Below are 23,684 nucleotides of genomic sequence, written 5' to 3' on the forward strand. Positions count from 1 at the left end.
GAGATAGATGAGAGGAATGAGTGTCCAGGAAATGCCTCATAAGGAATCATTAAGAACAGGAAAGGGAAAAAAAAGATCGTGATGGATGAAAAACAATAAGAATGTTAATATTTTGAGTGGTTATTGAATTAGGAGAGAGAGAGAGAGAGAGAGAGAGAGAGAGAGAGAGAGACGTGTTGCAGTGGGTGAGGCGGGGCAGCTCGTGACTCCCGCCCACCCTCTCTCTCTCTCTCTCTCTCTCTCTCTCTCTCTCTCTCTCTCTCTCTCTCTCACTTTCCGAGATTCCCCAAGTTATCGCGCGGGTCGTCGTTCGTTGGGGCAGGAAGGGTCGAGGGGCATCGCTCGCTCAGGACCCAACACACAAGGGCGCCGGGCCACAAACTGCAATAGACGCAGCGCTGGGAGGTTGAAGGAGAGGCTGCCGAAGAGATGTGATACTGTAGTGAAGGACAGGAAGGGTCTTGGGGCCTCACTCACTCTCTCAGGAACCAGCTAACAGACAGGCTTCGTGAATTAAGGGGCGATTACACTGGGCAAATTTTTCTTCCGTGGATCTTCAGTCAAACCACGATTTCCGCTGTCGTGGTTCTCATATTTCCGTGGTTTTCTGACGTGTCCACGATCTTCCAAAGCTACGGTAGATTTCAACGAAGGACGACGGTATTATTCACCATCATCATCATCAGCAGCAATAACAAGAAACATACGAAAACCACGCCAGCGGAAATCGTTGTTGACTGAAGATCCACGGAAAATTTGCCCAGTGTAATAGCCCCTTAAAACAGTCTCGGCACTTCAGTTTGCCCGTTTGAAAAGCCCCCCGTAGAAGTTCTTGGGCTTTTCATGGTCTGTTTTGTGATTCTGTGTGATTTTTGTGAGGGGTGATTTTTTTTCATTTTTCTCGCTTAGAGGGACCATTAAGAAACATGATCCCTGCAGCTACCGGGTTAAACATTTCGTCGCCCAGGTATACACACACATTTAGCAAGGCTCCCGTAAGAGTTGTAGGCATTTCCAGGGGTAGTTTTCTGACCCTGGTGGTAGTGTGACCCTCCTGCATAATGAACGCAAAGAATCGCTCATGGGGACGCGTTTGACCTGTTTTGGCCTTTAGACGATGTTAGAGAAGGACATGTCTTGGATTGTCTACCTATGTATATTAAGAAAGCCTACCTTTGTATACTAATGCGTCGAAGCGTCTGAACGTATACCAGGGCACCGTTGCGGATATTGTAACAACCACACAGGAGGCTTTAAGAACTTTGAGCTTTTGAGCTTTGAGAACTTCTTCCGCAGAATTATTATCCCGTTTCTTTACGGGGTCGCTGTTTTTGATGAGTCTCCTCCATCTAACCCTGTCCTCCACCGCTTCAGGGTCCAAGTTCTTCTCCTTGCCGCCCGCCACAATACAGTCCTTCCATCTCGTCCTGGGTCTTCCTCTCTTCCTTCTGATAGACACTTGAGAACGACTGTAATAAACTAGTGGAAGAAAGAAGGAAACAAAGCTAACCTTGAGAAGCCCACATATTTAAAGGAAGAACCAGAAGGGACGAGGGAAGAGCTTGGAGAGTCGACAAATCAACGAAAAGAAATCCAGTGATATCCCTGAATTGAACATGGATAAGATCGAAGACTACATAGTTAGGCTGTGGGGTAGGCGGGACTGGGTGATGCCATGGGAAGAGGATTACAAGTTGTGTCCTCGTGAATGGAGGAGTGAATGGGCGCGGAGAGACGCATCTGGGTGATATGTGTGTGTGTGTGTGTGTTGGCGTAGTATAGTGAAGATGAGGCGGACGAGCCAGGCGTGCCAACATAGCCGTGGCGTTTCCAGTCACCAGCACCAACCACTCAGTCTCCATCGTGACCTTGGTTGGTATTGTCAGATGCCCCCACCCCTCACCAACTATTTCCAAAGGCCAAAAAGGAGGTTAATCGAGTTCTAATGAGTGTTCTTTTAGGTTCACGGTACAGAAGAAGGCTCAGACTACCACCAGGGTCATAAAAGTACCCCTGGAAATGCCCTAAACTCCCACGAAAGACTAGTAAATTACGTGTTCTTGTGCGCAGAAATGTTTAAAAATATGGCCCCTTGCTTTTACTTCCCATCCCAAGCCAACCAAGCACCGTCCACGCCGCCCTGCTTCACCCCTCCCCGCCGTGACCACTCTCCGGTTGCCAGAAAGTGAATGTATCCTTAGCAGCTGGCAGGCACCATGTCGGGGCGCGGGGTACTAGCGTGCCAGCTTTAATTGGTTCAATTGGCGAACATGCTCACGGGGAGGGTCGTCATTGTGGGAGGGAGGGAGATAGGGAGTGCACTTTGCAGCCATGAGCCGCGTCCCAGGGGTGAAGGGCGGCTTGGGGGAGGAAGTGGCATGCTGCTGGGAAACAGGCGCAGCGAGACGAGGCATGGAAAGGGGAGAGGGAGAGGGGCATGAAGACGTAGCAGGAGCAGGGGAGCAAGGCACCATTTGGGGAGAAGACTTCGTTAACAGACGTGACAGGGAAGGGTTGAGGGACATTACGGACGAAGCAGAAATCATGTCATTCGTAAAAAAATAAAGAAGTACAGGAGGAACATAACAGTTAGGTAGCGAGCTCAGGAAAGATGAGTGGTAATGGGTAATGGGAAGGGACGCAGGAGAGCAAGGCGAGGAAAGTGTGAAGGCCGAGAAATCTTTCAGACATCAGAAATCATCCTCGTTTCTTTAGGTAAGGTAACGAGTGTGAGGTAGACATGGCAGGCGTGTGACAGGGCCAGCGAAGGGAGAGTGTTGTGGTGTGTGGCATCGGGCGGCGGGCACGACGCATCAGGTGGCTTACAGACTCCGCGAGTTCCTTTGTTCCCTCTGAGAGACTTGAGCTAGCGGCGCCGCTGACCTTTACACGCGACTCCCTCTGTCTGTAGCATTCACCCGCCGCACGGAGGCGAGGGTAGCCTAGGCCTTCCTCGGAGTCACAGGAACAGTTAGCGGCAATTATTGAAGAAGTAAAGATGAACCGGCATCCTCGGTAACCCCGCGGCCACACTTTCTCAGGCTCACGACCCCGTCCCAGCGGCCCGCGTCATTAAGGGCACCTTCCGCTGCTCATCTCGCGCGACACCCGCCCTTACTGGCCCCCGCACCACGGCCACTCGGAACTCTATGAGAATGGTTTCTTGTTTACCAACGCCTCGGGTCTTGCTGATATGATTATTGTAGGAGAACGGGTGAGCCTTCGAGGCTTGAACATCCGGTGTCATCAGGCTGCCCCGGCAAGCACGTAGAGCCACACACCGCTAGGCAGACAGGGGCACACACCACCAGGCTGGGCTCGGCGGTGTGTGGGGCGTCATGGACGTCTACGATGACGTCACAGAACCGGCCGCTTGGTGCTGGCATTGCTCTCATGGAAGGAATGGCGGATATTTATTTAGCCGTGATGACGACGGCCCGAGCCTGGCACTATGTCAGGCGTGGAGGGAGTCCAGGGTTTGATAATAGGTCTGTGTCCTACACTCGCAATGACAAATACCCGAGCTGTCAGCCAAGGGTTCGAGGGAGGGTTTCGGGGCTGTAATAAAGGTTGGTTTTCTACACTCGCGGTGACGAGTGCCCGCGCTGAACACTTGGGCCAGGCAGTGTTCCGGGGCTGGGGCATGGCTGTGCAGTATGAGTCTCGGGGCAGAGAGGAGGCACTCAGCCAGCAGGGGGGCGGGTTTCTGGGCGGTGCGTGAAGTGGAAACATAAGCGTTTTATAGCATACGAGTCGGCAATTATTGTTTCGCCGACTTGTATGCTACAGAGCCATGGGTGGATGGGGCCAGTTACTAAGTCAGTCCTTTATTGGTAGTTTAGCTGATTTATCCTTTATTAGTAGGACATGGTTTGCCTTACTCTCGACTCATTTAGATGCACAGCAAACTATAAGTTATGTGACTTTATTTCGTTGTTGTCTCCAGGCTACACCGGGCAGCACTGCGAGGAGGACGTGGACGAGTGTGCCTCGCACCCCTGCTACAACAATGGCGTGTGCAGCGACCTCATCAACGAGTATCGCTGCAGCTGCACGCAGGGCTTCACGGGGCGCCAGTGCCACATCAACATCGACGACTGCGCCTCGGAGCCCTGCCAGCACGGAGGAACCTGCATAGACCGAGTCGCCGGCTACAGTTGTCGCTGCAGCCCGGGCTTCACCGGGACGAAGTGTGAGACCAACATTGACGACTGCCTCTCCTCCCCCTGCCGCCACGGGACGTGCATCGACGGCAACAACTCCTTCACCTGCCAGTGCAACCCGGGCTACACGGGCCTGCTGTGCCAGACGGAGATCGACGAGTGCCGCTCCTCGCCATGCCAGCACAAAGGTCTTTGCAAGAATCTTATCAACAGCTACAAGTGCCATTGCCCTAATGGCACTGCAGGAGTCAACTGTGAGTACAACATCAACGAGTGTTTCAGCAATCCCTGCCGCAACGGTGCCAAATGCAAGGACGGCATCAACGAGTACAGCTGCGAGTGTGAGCCTGGCTACACCGGCAGGCACTGCGAGACCAACGTGGACGATTGCCTGTCTCAGCCGTGCGCCAACGGGGGCCGCTGCATCGACATGGTGGACGGCTTCCGCTGCCAGTGTCCGTCCGGCTATTTTGATGCCCGCTGCCTGTCCAACGTGAATGAATGTGCCAGCGACCCGTGCCTCAACGGGGGCTCCTGCTACGATGACGTCAACAGGTTCAACTGTAAGTGCCAGCCTGGGTTCACTGGGCACCGCTGTGAGCACGAGATTGACGAGTGCCAGTCCAACCCGTGCCAGCACGGCGGCACGTGCCTCGACGCACTCAACATGTACACGTGCTCCTGCCCCCCGGGCTACTCTGGCCGCAACTGTGAGGCAAACATTGATGACTGCCAGAGTCGCCCCTGCCTGAATGGAGGCACTTGCATTGACTTGGTTAACTCCTATAAATGTGTCTGTGAACTTCCCCACACTGGACGGAACTGTGGGGTGCGCATGGACCCGTGCTCCCCCAACAAGTGTCAGCACGACGCCCTGTGCACGCCCACGGCCAACTTCGTGGATTTCACGTGCGAGTGTGGCCTGGGCTTCACCGGCCGCCTTTGTGACGAGGACATCAATGAATGCAACGTCTCGCCTTCACCTTGTAAAAACGGCGCCACCTGCCGCAACACAAACGGCTCCTACTCCTGCGACTGTGCCGTTGGCTATGAGGGTCGTGAGTGCACCATCAACACCAATGACTGTGCGCCACAGCCGTGCCTCAATGGGGGCACCTGCCTCGACGGGATAGGAGAGTACAAGTGTCTGTGCGTTGATGGCTTTGGCGGCACCAACTGCGAGGATGACCTCAACGAGTGTGCCTCAAACCCGTGCCAGAACGGTGCCACCTGCAAGGACTACGTCAACTCGTACACCTGCAAGTGCCCTCTTGGCTTCTCAGGCACCAACTGTGAGATCAATGATGAGGATTGCACCCCAACGTCCTGTATGAACAATGGCAGCTGTATTGATGGCATCAACAACTACACATGCAAATGTGTCACGGGATTCACCGGCTCCCATTGTCAACACCGTATAAACGAGTGCCACTCAAACCCTTGCAAGAACGGCGGCACCTGCTCCGACCACGTGGGCTTCTTCTCCTGCCACTGCCAGTACGGCTACACAGGCGACCAGTGTGAAAACCTGGTGGACTGGTGCTCGCCCTCCCCCTGCTTCAACAACGGGGTGTGTGAGCAGACCAAGAACCGCTACAAGTGTGTGTGTCCCCTGGGGTGGACTGGGCTACTGTGCGATGTGGAAATGGTGTCCTGTGCTACTGCTGCCGCCAGTAAGAATGTGAGTCCGTCCAAGCTCTGCCTCCATGACGGCAAGTGTCACGACATCGGCAACACCCACCGCTGCGAGTGTGCCCCCGGCTACACCGGCTCTTACTGCCAGCACGAGATCAAGGAGTGTGACTCTCAGCCCTGCATGAACGGCGCCACCTGCAACGACCACGTGGGGACCTACTCCTGCACCTGCCGGCCAGGCTTCCAGGGTCTTGATTGCGAGTACAATGTTGATGACTGCAAGCCCAACAACCCCTGCCAGAATGGAGGAGTCTGCCATGACCAAGTGAACGGCTTCCAGTGTTCCTGTCCTCATGGAACACTCGGGAAGCTGTGCGAGATCAACACCAATGACTGCTATGAAGGAGCTTGCCACAATGGTGGAAGATGTGTTGATAAGGTCGGTGGGTTTGAATGCCGTTGCAAGCCAGGCTATGTGGGCACGAGGTGTGAGGGGGATGTCAATGAGTGCTTGTCCTACCCCTGTGGAGCCGAGGGCACGGCAGACTGCATCCAGCTGGTGGACGACTACCGCTGCAACTGTAAGCCGGGCTTCATGGGGCGGCACTGTGAGAGCAAGAGAGACTTCTGTGCCGAGGCGCCCTGCCAGAATGGAGGCGTCTGCAACAATAATGACGTGGACTACTCTTGTCATTGTCCTGACGGGTTCACCGGAAAGTCCTGTGAATTTCCAAATGACAAGTGTGCCTCCAACCCCTGCCGCCCAGGAGAGATCTGCCGACCCTACGAGCGCGGTGCCGAGTGTGTCGCGCGGGAGGAGGTGGTCACCTCGTGCTCCCCCAACCCCTGCACCCACGCCGGCAATTGTCTTGATCGAATATCTTTCTTTGAGTGCCACTGTCCACAGTACTGGAACGGCAGGACGTGTGAAGTGTACGACCCCACCTTCAGGGGCGGCATTGGAAGAGAAGTCACTGTGGCTTACATAACCAATGTGACTCTGGAGAGAGAAAAGTGTGAATTCCACCGGTGTGCAGAGAAGAACAACAACCATAAGTGTGATCCAGAGTGTTCCAGCGCCGCCTGTGACTACGATGGGTACGAGTGTTCCCTGGGCAGGGACCCGTGGGGCGCCTGCCAGGCATCCATCAACTGTGTGGTCGTCTATTCTGACGGAGTGTGTAACCCTGAATGTAACAACAGCGAGTGCCTCTTTGACGGCCTAGACTGCCAGAAGCCTCTGAACCAGTGCAGCCCCATCTATGACGCCTACTGCCAGACCAACTATGAGAACGGCCACTGTGACCAAGGCTGCAACGTTGAAGAGTGTGGGTGGGATGGACTGGACTGTGAGACGGAGCCGCCATCCATCATGCAGGAGGGACTCCAGCTGGTGGTGGCAATGGACGAGGCTTCCTTCCGGTCCGTCAAGAAGGCCTTCACACGCTCCTTGAGCACGGAGCTGCGGGTGCACCTGACCATCAAGCAAAGCCAGTCGGGTGAGGAGATGATCTACCCCTACAACAGAGATGGCACTCAGGGGCTGCTGGTCTACTTTGACATTGACAAACGCCGCTGTGAGAAGGAGAACCAGTGTCTTGGAACGGTGACTGACATGGCCAACTTCCTGGCAGCAAACCGGCTGCGTCTGGGAAGCGACCAGGGCGTGCCCATCACCAAGGTGTACGAGAACGTTCCGCTGGGGCCCACACCCAGCTACACCTATGTCATCGTCGGCATCGTCTTCACCCTGGTGCTGGTGGGCATCATCTTCATGGTCATCACCAACAACCGGAAGCGTTCTCGAGGCATCACCTGGTTCCCTGAGGGCTTCTTCCCCAAGTACAGCGCCGGGGCCGGGGCCGAGCCAGCCCGCAGGAAGCCTGACGGCCAAGAGATGCGCAGTTTCAGCAAAGGGGCGTCCATGCACCACCTGCCTGACTTTGGAGACGGGGACGGTCCTGGCCCACCCATGGCCATTCCAGGGCCCTTGGGAGACTGGTCCGATGATGACAGTGAGCACCCCCCCAGCAAGCGGTCGAGGCACGAGGCAGGCTACTCCGACCAGACTCACCTCACAGACTACGACGACGCCAACGACCCGCGAGTGTGGACGCAGCAACACCTGGACGCGGCGGACATCAAGAACCCAGACCTTCTTGCCCTCACTCCACCCCAGGCCGAGCCCGAGGACCAGCGGGGCCTGGCTGGCGAGGTGGACCCCAAAGGACCCATGGGCCTCACACCACTCATGATTGCCTCATTCCGAGGTGGCGGCCTGGAGAGCCACACTGACGAGGATGACAAGGACGGGTCGGCGGCGGTGATCCAGGAGCTGATTGAACAGGGCGCCAAGCTGAACGCCAAGATGGACCGCACCGGAGAAACCTCCCTGCACCTGGCCGCCAGGTTTGTGCTCCCTCTTTCCCCCTAGCTGCCACACCCCGCCCCCCTCCGTGTGGGGATGAACTTAGATTTAACTTAAAATGGAGCATCACATTTTTCCATAGCCTTCTAAGGTCTTTTGTTTTGTGCTCATCAATTCTTGTATTTACACAATGAAGGAATCCTACAGTGGGTAATTTTCGAATATTTAATTTTTTTACAACATTAGATAAATATGAATATTTGGAGTCACATAATAAATGTATTTCAGGTATGCCAGAGCTGATGCAGCCAAGCGACTGCTGGATGCCAAGGCTGACGCCAACGCCCAGGACGCCACGGGCCGCACACCACTGCATGCTGCTGTGGCGGCCGACGCCCAGGGGGTCTTCCAGGTGTGTGTCAGCACTGCGCTGGGGGATGGAGACGTCTGTTCACTGTTTGCCACAACACTAGACAATAATAATGAACTTGCATTTGGGAATCTGGGTGATTTTCCATCAGTGTTCGTCATCCAGAATTTATAATGTTTTGATAAGTTGGCGAGAACATGAGGACAGGTTAGCAACCCTCCACTCCCACAGATCCTCCTGAGGAACCGCTCCACGGACCTGAACGCCAAGATGAATGACGGCACCACGCCCCTGATCCTGTCCGCCCGCCTGGCCATCGAGGGCATGGTGGAGGACCTCATCAACGCTGACGCCGACATCAACGCTGCTGACGACCTGGGCAAGACTGCACTCCACTGGGCGGCGTCCGTCAACAATGTGGAGGCGGTTCAGATTCTGCTGGCACACGGGGCAAACAGGGACGCCCAGAACAACAGGGTGAGTCCTGCTGACCAAGCTTTGTAGACGGATACACTCTACACAGGCAAACATCACTATACAATTGACTACCTAATGTATCATCAATAACTTATACAGTTTTCAATATCCTACTAAATATCTCTATACAATCCCCAACTATTGGTTATACAATCAGTTCATGATTGTTGGTGCACCTCAATGACCACTACCCTGCCATGCGGTGGTCTGGTGCATGACCAACACACCCCTCAGGGCAGTGTTCTCCACCCATGCCACGCTGAGCCCCAGTCTGCAATCAAAATCCATGCTTACATTTCTTTTGTTTTGTTATCCACTAAGTGTTTGTGTTAATTCTTTGGGTCTTTTGTTTGATTAATTCCTCACTATTTTTGAGTGGCCAGGAGCATACCAGCCTTCAAGCCACAGTCTCACCATTAAACTCATGGTGTGATGCTGTCAATATATGATGAATGATTTGATGATAGATTTTTTAGGAACGTCATCCAGTCTTGAATGAAGGACTCCTGTTATTCCTACTGACAGGGTTGTAATTATTGGTGTGTTGCAACCAGTAATCACAATGGTATCACATCAGCCGTATGGAAATAGTAAAGTGAAGAAAAGGTGGAATGGTTGTTTATTTCCTGCAGAATATCTATAAAGCAGGAGGGCGGGTGTGAATGTTGCCAAAAGGAACTGGAGACTTCCATGGGGAGTGCCCAGAGGGACCAGGGTGCCAGAACAGTAGATAGAGAGATTAAAATTACAAAATATACTTGTGATGATGTCTCTTTAGATTGTTCCTTGCTGTTGTTATCATTGCCATTGTTCAGTACAGGTAGACAGTGATTTAGTGTAGCATTGAACATTGCCAGACTCATGCAGCACCTGTAATTACTGCCTTCTCCTGCAGGATGAGACTCCCCTGTTCCTTGCTGCGAGAGAGGGAAGCTTCGAGGCCTGCAAGCTCCTCCTGGACCACTTTGCCAACCGGGACATCACTGACAACATGGAGCGGCTGCCGGAGGACGTGGCCAACGAGCGGCTGCACCACGACATTGTTCGTCTGCTGCGGGAGCACCACCCTCGCTCCCCCCAGATGGCCCAGGCGGTCAACACCCACCTGGTGTCCCAGCAAAACCAGGTTGGCAACACAGTGTTGTCTCAGCAGATGACACCACAGCCAGCACAGCGGACCAACACGCAGCCCAAGGCCAAGGCTCGACGGCCCAAGTCTTCAGTCATGGCCCTCCCCGGCGGCTCCATCAACACCCCTGTCAGCCCCGACGGAACCACGTCCATAAAGCGAAGCTCCAGCGTCAAGAAGAAGCGAGAGACTTCGGGTGTGCCAAGTGTGGACTCACAGACACAGCTGTCGCCGCTGAACTTGGGGTCACCACACGGGGTGTTTGAGGCAGCCTCCAGCCCTTTTGAGACAGGGCTGTTTACCGGCGGCCTGGGCGGCCTCACCCCTCACTTCCCTGAGCTGGGCGTGGCACAGCCTCCGCCCTACGAGGAGTCTGTCAAGGCTGCAGCATCCATGAACAACCTGCAGCAGATTGGAGTGAGGGACAACAACCCCTTCAACTACAGTGTGATGGAGGGCCACCCCCACCACCAGGGCCATGTGGTGCACCAGCGCCAGCAGTCCATGCCCGCCTCCTTCTCCCCGCAGAGCCAGACCACCTCCCCCCCCCACCACATGACCCCGCCACACTCATCGCCTCAGCACGTCCACTCCCCTCACAATCAGGGCCATGCCACCTCGCCGGGCAAGATGCGGCCAGCGCTGCCCACCTCTCCCACCCACATGGCGGCCCTCAGGCATGCCACTGCATCCTCGGGGTTTGATTTTCCCTCCAGCAGCGGGGCCGCCTACAGCCTGGCCAGCCAGCAGCAGCAGCAGCCTCAACCTCCACAGCAGCACCAGCTCCAGCAGGCACAGGCTCAAGCTCACCAGCAACAGAAGCAGCAGCAGCAGCAGGCCCAGCAGCAGGCCCAGCAGCAGGCCCAACAGCAGGCCCAGCAGCAGGCCCAGCAGCACCACCCGCACCAGGGCAGCAGTGGCTACTACCCCCACTACCCCACCCCCCCTTCCCAGCACTCCGGGGTGGAGGCCACGCCCCAGCATGGAGTAGCGCAAGCAGCACATGATGCCTTTCCCACCCCCTCCCCCGAGTCCCCCGGCCAGTGGTCCTCCGCCTCGCCCCGCAGCCAGAGTGACTGGTCTGAAGGAGTCAGGTCTCCCCTTGGACCTCCTGGCTTGCCACCACTACACCCCATCTACCCTGGTGCCCAGCAGCAGCAGCAGCAGCAACAACAACAACAGCAGCAGCAGCAGCAGCAGCAGCAGCAACAACAGCAACAGCAGCACCAACAGCAACAGCATCAACAGGGGCAGCCTCAGGGATCCCTGCAGCCCCTGGGCTTGCCTTCACAGGGCTCCATTTACATCTAGCCCCTGACGTTCCCTTGTGCCAATAGTGTTCTAGTGTACAGTGCTGCCTCGGTGTACAGTGCTGCGTGTACCATACCTGCCTGGGCCGCTTCCTCTCTACTGTGTACATAGTGCTAATATTATTTTACTCGTACTTATTGTGCAAGTGAGTACAATCAACCACAGACCTTACTTCTTGTAACTCTAGAAAAGCGAAGGACGGACCTTCTCGTGTAAGATGAGAACCCTTTGTGTACAGTGTTCACATGAAACAGTTTGCAATATAGTTGTAGATGTGATGTAGGAGGAGTCTTTCATGGGTCGCTCTGTGATAGCTGTGCTCAACACCAATGTCCTGAGCATAAAAGCGTGCATTTCCAAATTGAAGTAACAATCTTCTGCTTTTTTCCATGCATTCCAAACATTTTTGTCACTTCATAGTTTAGACATCGATGCCAATAGATGTTTGCTGAAAAGAATTTGTGCACACGACTTATCACAGTGACTTTGAGGAAAGTTCAATATCATGGCTATGTTGAATGTGATATGTTGTTTAGTATGTGAAGTTTATAACCATGTCTTCGTTTAATTTGTTTTAAGAACGGCTACCGTGCGCGGAGCATCTTAGAGACCACAATCCGATCTCTGTAGGGTATTCTGCTGATAGATTTTTATGGGCTCATACCAGTATAAATTTAAAGAAATTCTAATAGAAATGACAAAGGAATATTTTCTTTTATGTATTGAGTATCATTTTAAGACATGAACAAATAAATTTAGCTGCCAGGTGCTTTAGTGAGGTGAAGTGCCTATTGTAAATGACTCATAATTTTTATATATATTTGTAAGCATTTGTTGTATAGAATGTGTGACGCCACAAAGGGTGTGAGAAGCCCAGGACCAAACAGCCGTGTGTGTCCTCTGCTATGTACAAAACGTATGTGTTCACGTGGTGTCCAGCGCGCTCACAGCCCCGCCGTGGGTGCCGCACTAAAGGGCTAAAATTGTCCCATTCATGACATTTACATACTTTGAGATGTTGTTACCGACACACTTGAACATATTCTACTTAATATTAAGAGGATGTAGTGAGGCTTGAACTCTGCACTGACGTATGCATACATGTGTGTGTATGACGTATACGTAGATGTGTTTACACAGTTAGCGTACGTCTGCCCGCCTGTGTGCACCGCCCTGGTCAGCACAGATGTCAGGGGAAAGAACACTGAATAATGGAGCTGGGCCATGATTGTCAAATAATGTCAATACCAAGATTACTTGACATTCTTTATTTTGACCATTTTATTTTTATACTTCATCCCAGATTTCCAGAGTAGTTTGTTCTCCTGACGTGAGTACTGATCGGAGTGATGCGTACAGACTGGCGGACACACCCAACACCCACACTAAAGGACGTGCCTTTTCGCCTTCAGTATAGTTATGACCGGAGCAACTTTTATACAGCCGCGCACCGTGTTTGCCAGCGCTTGGTGATGTTTGTTAGCCCACCGTGACCCAGAATCTGCATTTTCTTGGCTCTTCATTTCTCGCCTTTCTCCAGCGTCGCTTCACCTCTGACAACACCGACCGTTGTTTTCTTCGTCATTGATCTCAGGATGGCTGGGTGCCTTGGGGCCATGGGAGGCTAGCAAAGGACTCCAAAGTGCTCAAGCAGAGAGTGCAGAAACCTTATCCCATCTTTGTGTTACCCACTGCAAACTGTTAGTGCACACACACACACACACACACACACACACACACACACACACTTTTGAAGGTTTACAAAGGAATTTTTATGTGCATTTATGTTGAAAGATATTTGAAATCAGACAAAATACTCATTTGGTCTTGTACTTCCACATCCTGACCCTCCTTGTAAGTGGGGTATTTAGTTTGAGAGAATGAATGTAAGCATTATTTTGTGAGTATGCATGTAAATGATACATGATTTTTTTTATTATTGTTTCTTTATCCACTCTTGCACTTAACCCGTCCACTGCGATTGTCACAGATTTGTCTTTCACTGGTAGCCTGGTAACATATAGTCCCAGGTCTTTCTCTGCCTCTGTGGTGGATAGTGCAGTGTTTCCCATGTGGTATTGGTGTGCTGGATATCCCTTCACTGGTAGCCTGGTAACATATACTCCCAGGTCTTTCTCTGCCTCTGTGGTGGATAGTGGAGTGTTTCACAGTGGTATTGGTATGCTGGATATCCCTTCACTGGTAGCCTGGTAACATATAGTCCCAGGTCTGTCTCTGCCTCTGTGGTGGATAGTGGAGTGTTTCCCATGTGGTATTGGTGTGCTGGATATCCCTTCACTGGTAGCCTGGTAACATACACTCCCAGGTCTGTCTCTGCCTCTGTGGTGGATAGTGGAGTGTTTCCCATGTGGTATTGGTATGCTGGATATCCCTTCACTGGTAGCCTGATAACATATACTCCCAGGTCTGTCTCTGCCTCTGTGATGGATAGTGGAGTGTTTCCCATGTGGTATTGGTATGCTGGATATTCCCTCCCAAGGTGCAGGACTCGACATTTTTCTTCATTGAATTGTAGCAGCCACTTTTTGTTCCATTCCTGTTGCTTGGTGATGTCTTCTTGTAGGAAATCCGCAGTCAAGGGGTTAAAAGCCTGTTCATGGGGCACTGCCTTGATGTGAACTGGCTTGGGTACTGCACAGACCTGGCAGGGCTAAGACAGACAAGTGCAGCCAAATTGTAAGGGTCTGTTAGTGGTAGCCAGACGAAGAGTGTTTCCCCAGCCCAGGTCCTTCAGCCAGCAGTGTCTACTTGCTGTTCTCTTCCCGGAATGACCAGAGGTTTGTCATTGGCTCAGGCTCGCTTACAGATAAAAGAACCTCAGCCTTTTTTTTATACTGTAAACAGCTCAAGGGCAATAAAAAAAGAACAATAATGAAAAGAAAAGGCCCGCACATCACTGCTCCTGCTGAATATCACTCCCTAAAAGTTATTGATACATTCCTTGACGAAAATTGACAAACTTCTGGAGCACAAAATGGGACTAATCTTCACAAACAAGGCTATGGGAGACAGAGTAAACAGTGACTTGAATCCTGTATCAAAATCACCTGCAACATCTGTGAGTCTGCTGATGGATGTTATGATGAGTCTTGATAGGGCAGACGGGGTAGCACTCTTCCGTTTTCATATCTCCATTTATTCCAATTTGATCGTGGTTTCTTGGTTTGCAGCTTTGTGTCAATTAGCACCACGCACCAACCGCCTTTCACCAGTTCGCATCCCATTCCCCAGGTACTTGAAATCACATCCCATTCCCCTGAACTCACATCCAGTCTCCCAGGTACATGAATGGGTCGTTAGGCTTCAGCATGGTGTATCGGAACCCATCTCTTATTCTCTCACAGTAACTGAATCATTTACTTAATTTTCCCAGAAACTTATATTGTCTACCTTTTGAATTTCTTTATCCCTTCATAACTGACGGTTCTTTGACACTTTCCCCTGCTCGCTGTGTACTATGGTATAGTGTTACTTGGTCTTGTTGCTTCATTGCTTCACGCCGGTGCTTCAGGAGCTCGAAGCTTCAGAGGTTACGCAACTCCTGATTGAGTCGCAAAGTCAAGTCAGTTGTCAGTGAGATTCGACCGAAAGCGGAATCGACGTCCGTCACTCCTGCCCCAACGACCCCGCCCCACCACCTTACGGTAAGTAGTCAGTGTTCATCAATGAAGCGTAGCTGAATGGAGGGCTATCAACGAGGGATCAGCAGTTATAGATAGCCACTAAAATGGGTATACTGGGTTGGCATGAGGAAGGATGTGGAAGAATGGTGTCACGCGTGTGAGGTGTGCTGTGCAGCGAAGGGCCCCAAGAAGCGTCACCGTGCCCCATTGCAGCTCTACCAGGTTGGAGCCCCAATGGAACGGGTGGCGGTGGATATAGCAGGACCCTTGCCTCTGACGACGAACGGAAATAAGTACATCTGCGTCGCAATGGATTACTTCACCAAGTGGCCGGAAGCCTACGCCATCCCTAACCAGGAAGCCACTACCATCGCTAAGGTATTGGTGGAGGAGTTCTTCTGTCGCTTCGGTGTGCCAAACAAGCTCCGTTCCGACCAGGGAAGGAATTTTGAGTCAACAGTCCTTGCTGAGTGCTGCAATCGTATCAAGAAGACCCGGACCACCCCTCTGAACCCACAGTCAGATGGAATGGTGGAGAGGTTTAATGGACGTTGGGGCAGGAGTTGGCCGGGGATTTTTCAGTCACCGCCGAGTGGCCTAAGACTACCCACATGCTGTCCTGAAGACCACCCATCAACCCGGACTCTAGAAGAAACCGTCCAGTGAATCAAGAATGAGTTCCGGGGGGCAGCATGAGCCAAGCATAACTTGCGCCACTATAAAAAAAATTGCCTGCGCCATGACGGGCTTGGGCCGACAACCAGCTAGTCCCCTGAAGAAAGCCTACAGACGCTATAGGCTGAGATGTAAATAAAAAAATAAAAAACACTCATCTCATATTTGACAAGGCTTTCGTAGGAGTTTTGGGCATTTCCAGGGGTAGTTTAATGACCCTGGTAGTAGTCTGACCCTTCTTCTGTACCATGAATCTACAAAAACACTCACTAAATGCATTTAATCTCCTTATCGGCCTTTGGAAAGAGTTGATCTGAGAGGTATAAGCGAATGGGAATACGGGCCATCAACAGACACTGGGCAGACGCTTGCTCCCTCACCGCCCAGCATGAATGAAGAGTCTCGTTTGGTATGCATCGTAAAGGGCAATAGAAGTGTCTGTCTGGTGGGGAATATTTAGCACAGTGGATGATGATGATATGTATGCCACCTCCAGTCTAACTTCTGTTACCACCACCACCACGACTACCACTACCAACATCTTTAGTCTACCACCACCACCACGACTACCACTACCAACATCACTAGTCTACCACCACCACCACGACTACCACTACCAACATCTAAAGTCTACCACCACCACCACGACTACCACTACCAACATCACTATAGTCCACCACCACCACCACGACTACCACTACCAACATCACTATTGTCTACCACCACCACCACGACTACCACTACCAACATCACTATAGTCCACCACCACCACCAATACCATCACCAGTCCACCACCACCACGACTACCACTACCACCACCACCACCTACCACTACCGTCATCACCACCACCACCATCATCATCACCACCATCATCATCATCATCATCATCCCGGGACTTTGTAGGACGTGAAACTAAAGAAGAGAATCGTGTCTCATTGTATCTCTTTGTTGTATTTCTTAACTGCAGGAAAATAATACGATAAAGGAGACACGTGACTTGATAAAGACAGGAAGAGACAGACAGACAGACAGTTAATAACACAACCCGTCCGTGGACTTTAGGAGAAACGTTTACGAAAGTTGTCCTGCAGGGGGAAGGAAATACCCAATGTTGTGTGTCATTGTTGCATTAATTAAGAAGCAAATATGTTTCTGTGTATGTCTTAGCTATAGATACTTGCATTGTCTTGGTGTGTGTGTGTGTGTGTGTGTGGGGCCTGATGGTCGGCCCAAGGCTTCTTCAGTGGGGCCTGATGGGTTCTCCATCTTGCATTGGCTCATGCTGCCTCCCGGAACTCGTTCTTGATTCGCTTGGAGCAGCGTCTAGAGTCCGGGATTTGTTGTTGTTTTCAGGACATGTGGTTTTGTCCCTTGAGCTGCCTCCCTTGCTGTAAAAAACAAGTGTTAATAGCACAAAAACTGTGCTAGATCGGCGTCGCATGACCCTCCAATACACCCCAAACAATTTATATTATGCAACTAGGGGTCTTAATTGGAAAATGCTGAAAAGTAAAGATGGCGCCACTATAAACACTTGCCTGCGCCCTACTATGAAGGCCTACCGGCGCCACAAGCCAAGACGTAAAAAAAAAAAGCTGACTTTGTTTAAATTGCCATATTGTAGGGTTCATCAGGGCTAACAAATGTTATTATACAATGTCATGTCTACAATGCATGGGTAAGCCAGGAAAACATCTTGAAGAGAACAACAAGAAGATGGACAATCTGTTGATCGGCGTTTGCGACGCTGATAAAAGAATGAAAATATAAATTGCTACGGGTACAAACACTAACGGTGCTGGTTACAAGTACTCCGCCGGGCCACAGTGAGGGCGCCGGGGAGGCCTCCAGCCCGCCAGGCACAAGATACAGCAACCAGTAGACAATCCTCTCCATATCCGCTCATCTCAATAACGCGGTCATCTTTACTCTTGTTTTGAACAACTGTGTCCTTTTTTTTCCACGTTTGGCCAACAGTATAGCGCCGGTAGGCTTTCATGATGGCGAGGGCAAGGGTTTTACAGTGGCGCCAAGAAACTCTCGCTTGGCTCATGCTGTCCCCCGAAGCTCCTCTTGATCCTTTCTAGAGTTTTGCTAAAGTCCGGGTTGATTGGTGGTCACCAGGGCAGCATATGGGTAATCTTGACCACTTGGCAATAGAGGAGAATACTTGTCAGCTTGTAGCGGTGGGCGGGACTTGAACCCTTGCATAAAACCCGCGTCGTCCAGGACACCACGCCCGCACGCTGCCCCTCAGCCCCCGCCTGCCTACGTAGGTCCTGATGCAGATTTTGAGAAACTCTAATATATCAATTCTTAGACTGAGGCTCTTAGAAGGGACTGAAAGTAAAGGTAAAAAGTTGGTGGCAAACGCTATAACTGTGCGTGGTCACGGTGATCATTTTAATCGCCCTTGAGCAACAGTTTACCTTTCCAAAATTTCACAAGGTGGGCTACCCACTTATTATTTACCAGCCTGAAAGGGATCGAGGATGAACAGGTGCATGGGTGGGGTGCGGGCTGACAGCCCATGCAGGGATTCGAACCCAGGCCCGCAGAGTCGTAGCTATGTGCACTATGCGTAGTACTAACCATTGCACCACGAAAACTCGGAGAAGCTGACAGTGTTGAGCAATACTTGGGCAATACCACCATTGGGCAACCATTACTATATCTGTAACTGGCGTCACTATAAAAACTGCCTGCGCCATGACGAGCTTGGGCCGACCACCAGCCCCCTGAAGGAAGCCTACCGGCGCTACAGGCAGAGATGTTAAAAAAAAAAAAAAAAAAAAAAAAAGATATTCATTTCCGTTCATCTGGACAACAAGGCGTATTAACCATTGTTATGAAGAGTGAGTGGTTGGTATCTGCGTGACATTGTAGCCTCAGAAGAACTCGAATACGCTTACAGACACACTGTTCTTCCCACTGTTGTTTCTGATGAACGTTATAATCATTCCCACGTAGCTTTTGATCATCTCGAATACACTCATCTTTAGGTTGATGCTGTCAGGAGGGAGTGAAGATCGAGTCCTCAGCGGAAAACCACCAGTTCACCATTTCCGGTTCCCTTGATATCACAGCGTCCCCCTACCATTGTTGAGGACGAGCGGTATCCGTTTTCGGTAGCTTTTTAGTAGAATTCGAATGTATGTATTATCAGATTAACGCCATTTGTGAGGAGCAACGTACGGCGCCTGGTAAGAGTACATGGTAGCCGACTAACTGTGCGGCGTCATGAGCGGGTAACCACCTTTAAAGACAGTTTCCCATTTCCTCTCTTCATTAACTGTCAGTCTAGCGAACGTTTCCCGTCTAGCAGCATTTGGAAGGTTTCGATTTGCTCACACACAGATAAACGTCTTTGTAGGAATGTTAGTGAGTGACAATATACACTGGGAGTGACAGTGGTGCCAGGCGAGGGTAACATAAATTATAGTAGTGTGAGGTTACCGAGACCCCGAAGAGAGGTTAACTTGACTTCACAACGCCCTCTCGTCTTGACTGTTCTTACGATACAGCTTTAGGAGTGCCTGAGTGGCTGAGTGCAAGAGACAACGGAGAAAAGAAGGGGAACGTAGAGAGGTTACCTTGCCCCAGGACAACGCCCTCTCGTCTTAACTACTCTTGCGATAAGGCTGTAGGAGTGACTGAGTGGCTGAGTGCAGGAGACGATACAGAAAGGAAGGGGAACGTAGTAGTGGTGAGGTTACCGAGACCCCAAAGAGAGGTTAACTTGATTATACTCTTACGATAAAGCTTTTGGAGTGACTGAATTGAGAGGGCAGAAGACGCATAAGAGTGCAGGAGAGACGCAGAAAGGAAGGAAAACGCAATTGTGGTGAGGTTACCGAGACCCCAAAGAGAGGTTAACTTGCCCCATCACAGCGCCCTCTCGTCTTGATTACTCTTACGATAAAGTTTTTTAGAGTATCTGAGTGGCAAGGGCGGAAGAAGACGCATAAGAGTGCAGGAGAGACGCAGAAAGGAAGGAAAACGCAATTGTGGTGAGGTTACCGAGACCCAAAAGAGAGGTTAACTTGCCCCATCTCAACGCCCTCTCGTCTTGACAACTCTTGCGATGAAGTTCTAAGAGTGACCGAGTGGCAGGTGCAAGAGACGACACAAAGAGGAAGGTAAAGGGATAGAAGTTCATATAAACAGGAATTATGTATACAGTCAAATGCCCAATGGCGACTCTGCATTATGTTCTTTGCTATATCGCCATGGTTTTGAGAGTGATATATCTGAGAAAACGAATAACAAGGAAGTAAGCACCGGACCTGACATATGACATCCACTTATATATAAGCAATGGCAGGGCTGTTTCGTCTATTTTTTTTTTTTTTTTTTTAGAGTTAAATTCGCTGTTTCATACATTATCCTATTCAGCTCTTCGATGCTTATATATGCCCTCTTTACTTTCTATATTTCACTCTTTTCTATATTTCTCCAGTTATAGAGTCAATGGCAGAGCTGTTTGTATCTGTTGGATTATGTCTGCTTTTGAGTCTGTGGGAAAACAAAATGATAGAACTAAAATCAGAATGAAACTTGGAAGAGACATTAGTACGTTTTTCTGTCGCCCTATATACCCTACTGTTATGTCCTAGTGGTTGTGCAGACAGTAATATATGTACAGACCTATTTATGGTAAGTATCGATAATCTTAATCATATTCGTCCTCAAGTATCTTCAATTCTCTCTTGTCTGTTATCTAATCCATGATGTTCGCATCCTGTATTTCCATGTTCTAGCTAGCCGACATTTTTCTCGCATTTCTTTTCTGTGCGATATATCCTTGGCTTTGTCTCTAAGTCTTTGTGAGGTGCCAAGATAGTGGACCGTATGTTAGGACTGTCAGGACAAACAGCGTACACTTTTATCTTCAGCCCCACATTTTATTGTCTTATTGTCCAGGGGGAGGTACCGCCCCCTCCCTTGTTGTGCTTTCCTTCCTACCATTGTATCTTTAGTTTCATGGTGCTACCTACACATGTATTAATAGTTGTATAATCACACTCTGTCCTGCCTGGGGGTTGGGATGGCATGTTCCTCCCTTCTCCCTTGTTGTTTACCTGCAACAATAAATAACCAATCAATCAATCAATCAGGAACAGCAGCAGTTTCACCCCCGCGCCACCCCCAATCCCTGGCGCCTTCAGGAGGGGGAGGCCAGCAGGCGTCACACAAGCCAGTCAATAATTGTCATCTTGTTTTCCCCTTCATTATCCAGCCACCCCGATCCTGCGCCAGGGTGGGATGGCTTGGGTTGTTCGTGACCACGTGTCAGTGGTCATGGCCGGTGTGCCGAGCGCCTTGTAGCACAGCCATGGTTAGGACACAGCCAGTGTGTGACAAATGCTGACCATGGCAGATTTCCCTTCTCCAGGAGGCTGCCAGTGCCTTAGTCAGGGGTGATAATCCTGGTCTAAGGAGGCCAAGCGACGGTAGAGTAAAGCTTTCAGAGATAACGTACGGGGCTTATCTCACCAGTGTCCTGGGAATAACCCAGCACTGAGCACACGCCCAGTGGCCCTGCCGTGTTGGTGTGCTGTTCATCGTCTGTCTCATTAATACGTTAATCCTTTATAATTATATATTTCTGAACAACCCGGGAATGATTTTGGAGACATTGCGTCACTTTGTCTTTTCTTGTTTCTCTTGTGGGTTTAGTGGCTGCCGTGCTGTCTCTCTCTTTATATAATGTCTTCCAAAATCTCTATGTGCCTCATGAGTGCCTGCACGAAATTTTGACAGTGAAATGCTTCCCCAAAGTCTATGAAAGCCATGCGTCGAGATTGATTGTACTGGCTGAAATGATTGATTGATAGTTTATTGTTGCAAGTCTATGAAAGCCATGCGTAGAGATTGACTGTACTGGCTGAAATGATTGATTGATTGATAGTTTATTGTTGCAAGTCTATGAAAGCCATGCGTAGAGATTGACTGTACTGGCTGAAATGATTGATTGATTGATAGCTTATTGTTGCAAGTAAAACAACAAAGGAGAAGGGAGGTGTTGGTGTTGCTATATAACTTGGGTGTGTTGAAATCTGAAGAAGAACATGGGGTCCCCGGGTTCATCTTGGCTGTAACAGTTGAAGTCTGGAGCTGCACTTTTCTTTGTCTTGGTGTTAGTGAAAAGTTTGTAATAATAATAGTAATAGCAACCAAATAGTCGCTAAATATCATGTCTTAAGGCTGCCTTCTTGTGGATTCAAATATGCAATGGTGCGGTTTATCCAGGCCCCTCTTGAGATTGCAGGCATTGTGTGCAGAATTGAGGCACTTTTCAAAATCAAGAAGTCTCCTGCAGCATCTTCAAACCTTTCCCTCCCTGGGCCGAGGTGCCAAATCTTACTATATAGGCCTAGGGGGCTCGCTAATGGAGTTTACTTGTCTAGGCTACAGTTCCATCCTCCGCCATGTATGATCTACCAGTCAGGATATATTACTAGGGATCAGTTTGAGTGCCGCGGCCCTACCAGTCAGCCAGTCAGTTAAGAGGGACAGTTAGACAGACAGACAGGGGTAGTTGTGCAGACAGTCCATGGCGGCGCTGTTATCAGTGTTGTGTCTGCTGGAGTATTTTGGAGGTGGAGATAAACAATAATAAAAGGAATTAAGGGAAGGAAGCACACACAGCCTGGTCCTTCCTTGGCCCCGAGTGTGCCCGTGAGACGAGACCCTGGGCGAGGCAGGGGAGAGGCTGGCAGGGGCCCTAGAGGGAGTCCTGCAGGAGGAGGCAGGGTAGAGGCAGAGGCAGGCCCGTGAGCTCCTACCCCCTGTCCTTACACCAGGCACTCAGGACACCACTGCAAGGTAACGCTACGGCAGGGGAGGCAGGGTAAGGGTACAGGAGGCAGGGTAGAAGCAGAGGCAGGCCCGTGAGCTCCTACCCCTGTCCTCACGCCAGACACTCAGGACACCACTGCAAGGTAACGCTACGGCAGGGGACTGGAAGGGTACAGGAGGCAGGGTACTAAGGAGGTGAGGCAGGGTACTAGGGAGGTGAGGCAGGGTAGAGGCAGAGGCAGGCCCGTGAGCTCCTACCCCTGTCCTCACACCAGACACTTGGAACACCACTGCAAGGTAACACTACGGCAGGGGAGGCAGGGTAAGGGTACAGGAGGCAGGGTACTAGGGAGGTGAGGCAGGGTAGAGGCAGAGGCAGGCCCGTGAGCTCCTACCCCTGCCCTCACCAGACACTCAGGACACCACTGCAAGGTAACACTATGGCAGGGGAGGCAGGGTAGAGGCAGAGGCAGGCCCGTGATCTCTATCCCCTGCCCTCACACCCTCAGGACAGGTACAATCACACAGAATACTACGGCAGGGTAAAGGTGTGGCAGGGGATTGGAGGGGTACAGGTAGATATGGCACAGGCAGGGGTGGTGGAAGAGGCAGGGTATTGTATAGAATCACACCCAGTTCCCTCCAGTAGTGTTTTTTTTTTTTTTACGGAGTTCCACATGCTAACCGTCATTGATAAGCCGAGCTGTTGCGGATTAGTTTAAGGTTTTGAGATGAACTATTTAGCATCAGTAGGTTCCAGTTTTAACGACTGTAGATTAATATTTTAGCTTAAATGGGTTACTGTCCCAAGCTGCGTTAGGTTACTTCGGTATTTAGTTGGTGATAGATAATTATCCTTAGTGGTGAGAGGATAGTGTTTGTTAGGTTAAGGTGATGTTCGGGTACTTTAAGAAAATGCGGCTTGGCAGGACACGGGTGCACTGGTGTGCTAATACTTCACCATCTTGGATTGGGTGTTATTCTAGAGTGTAGAGCGTTTGTTTTCTTTTGCTGGGATGATACATTCCTGAAAGAGAGGGAAACTGTCTGAGGGATTATTTGAAACATTAACTCTACTGAAAGCCAATAAACAGTAACGTGTGTATAAGT

General features: G+C 50.8%; 2 protein-coding genes across 5 annotated transcripts in view; both read left to right on the plus strand.

The window, feature by feature from the left end:
- Positions 1 to 13,389, plus strand: part of LOC126990811 (neurogenic locus Notch protein-like) — a 154,823-nt gene extending 141,434 nt beyond the window's left edge. For both annotated transcript variants that reach the window (XM_050849452.1, XM_050849459.1), the window contains 4 exons: positions 3,947 to 8,207; positions 8,455 to 8,578; positions 8,768 to 9,013; positions 9,909 to 13,389. In XM_050849452.1, the coding sequence (XP_050705409.1) occupies positions 3,947 to 8,207; positions 8,455 to 8,578; positions 8,768 to 9,013; positions 9,909 to 11,453 (6,176 nt within the window). In that variant the 3' untranslated portion in view covers positions 11,454 to 13,389. The remainder of the gene's footprint in view (positions 1 to 3,946; positions 8,208 to 8,454; positions 8,579 to 8,767; positions 9,014 to 9,908) is intronic.
- Positions 13,390 to 19,367: 5,978 nt separating this feature from the next.
- LOC126990828 (uncharacterized) overlaps positions 19,368 to 23,684 on the plus strand; it is a 191,875-nt gene continuing 187,558 nt past the window's right edge. For all 3 annotated transcript variants that reach the window (XM_050849474.1, XM_050849480.1, XM_050849470.1), the window contains exons 1-2: positions 19,368 to 19,912; positions 22,425 to 22,601. The gene's annotated coding sequence lies outside the window, so the exon portion shown is untranslated. The remainder of the gene's footprint in view (positions 19,913 to 22,424; positions 22,602 to 23,684) is intronic.

Source organism: Eriocheir sinensis, chromosome 6 (assembly GCF_024679095.1).
Source record: "Eriocheir sinensis breed Jianghai 21 chromosome 6, ASM2467909v1, whole genome shotgun sequence".
NCBI lineage: Eukaryota > Metazoa > Arthropoda > Malacostraca > Decapoda > Varunidae > Eriocheir > Eriocheir sinensis.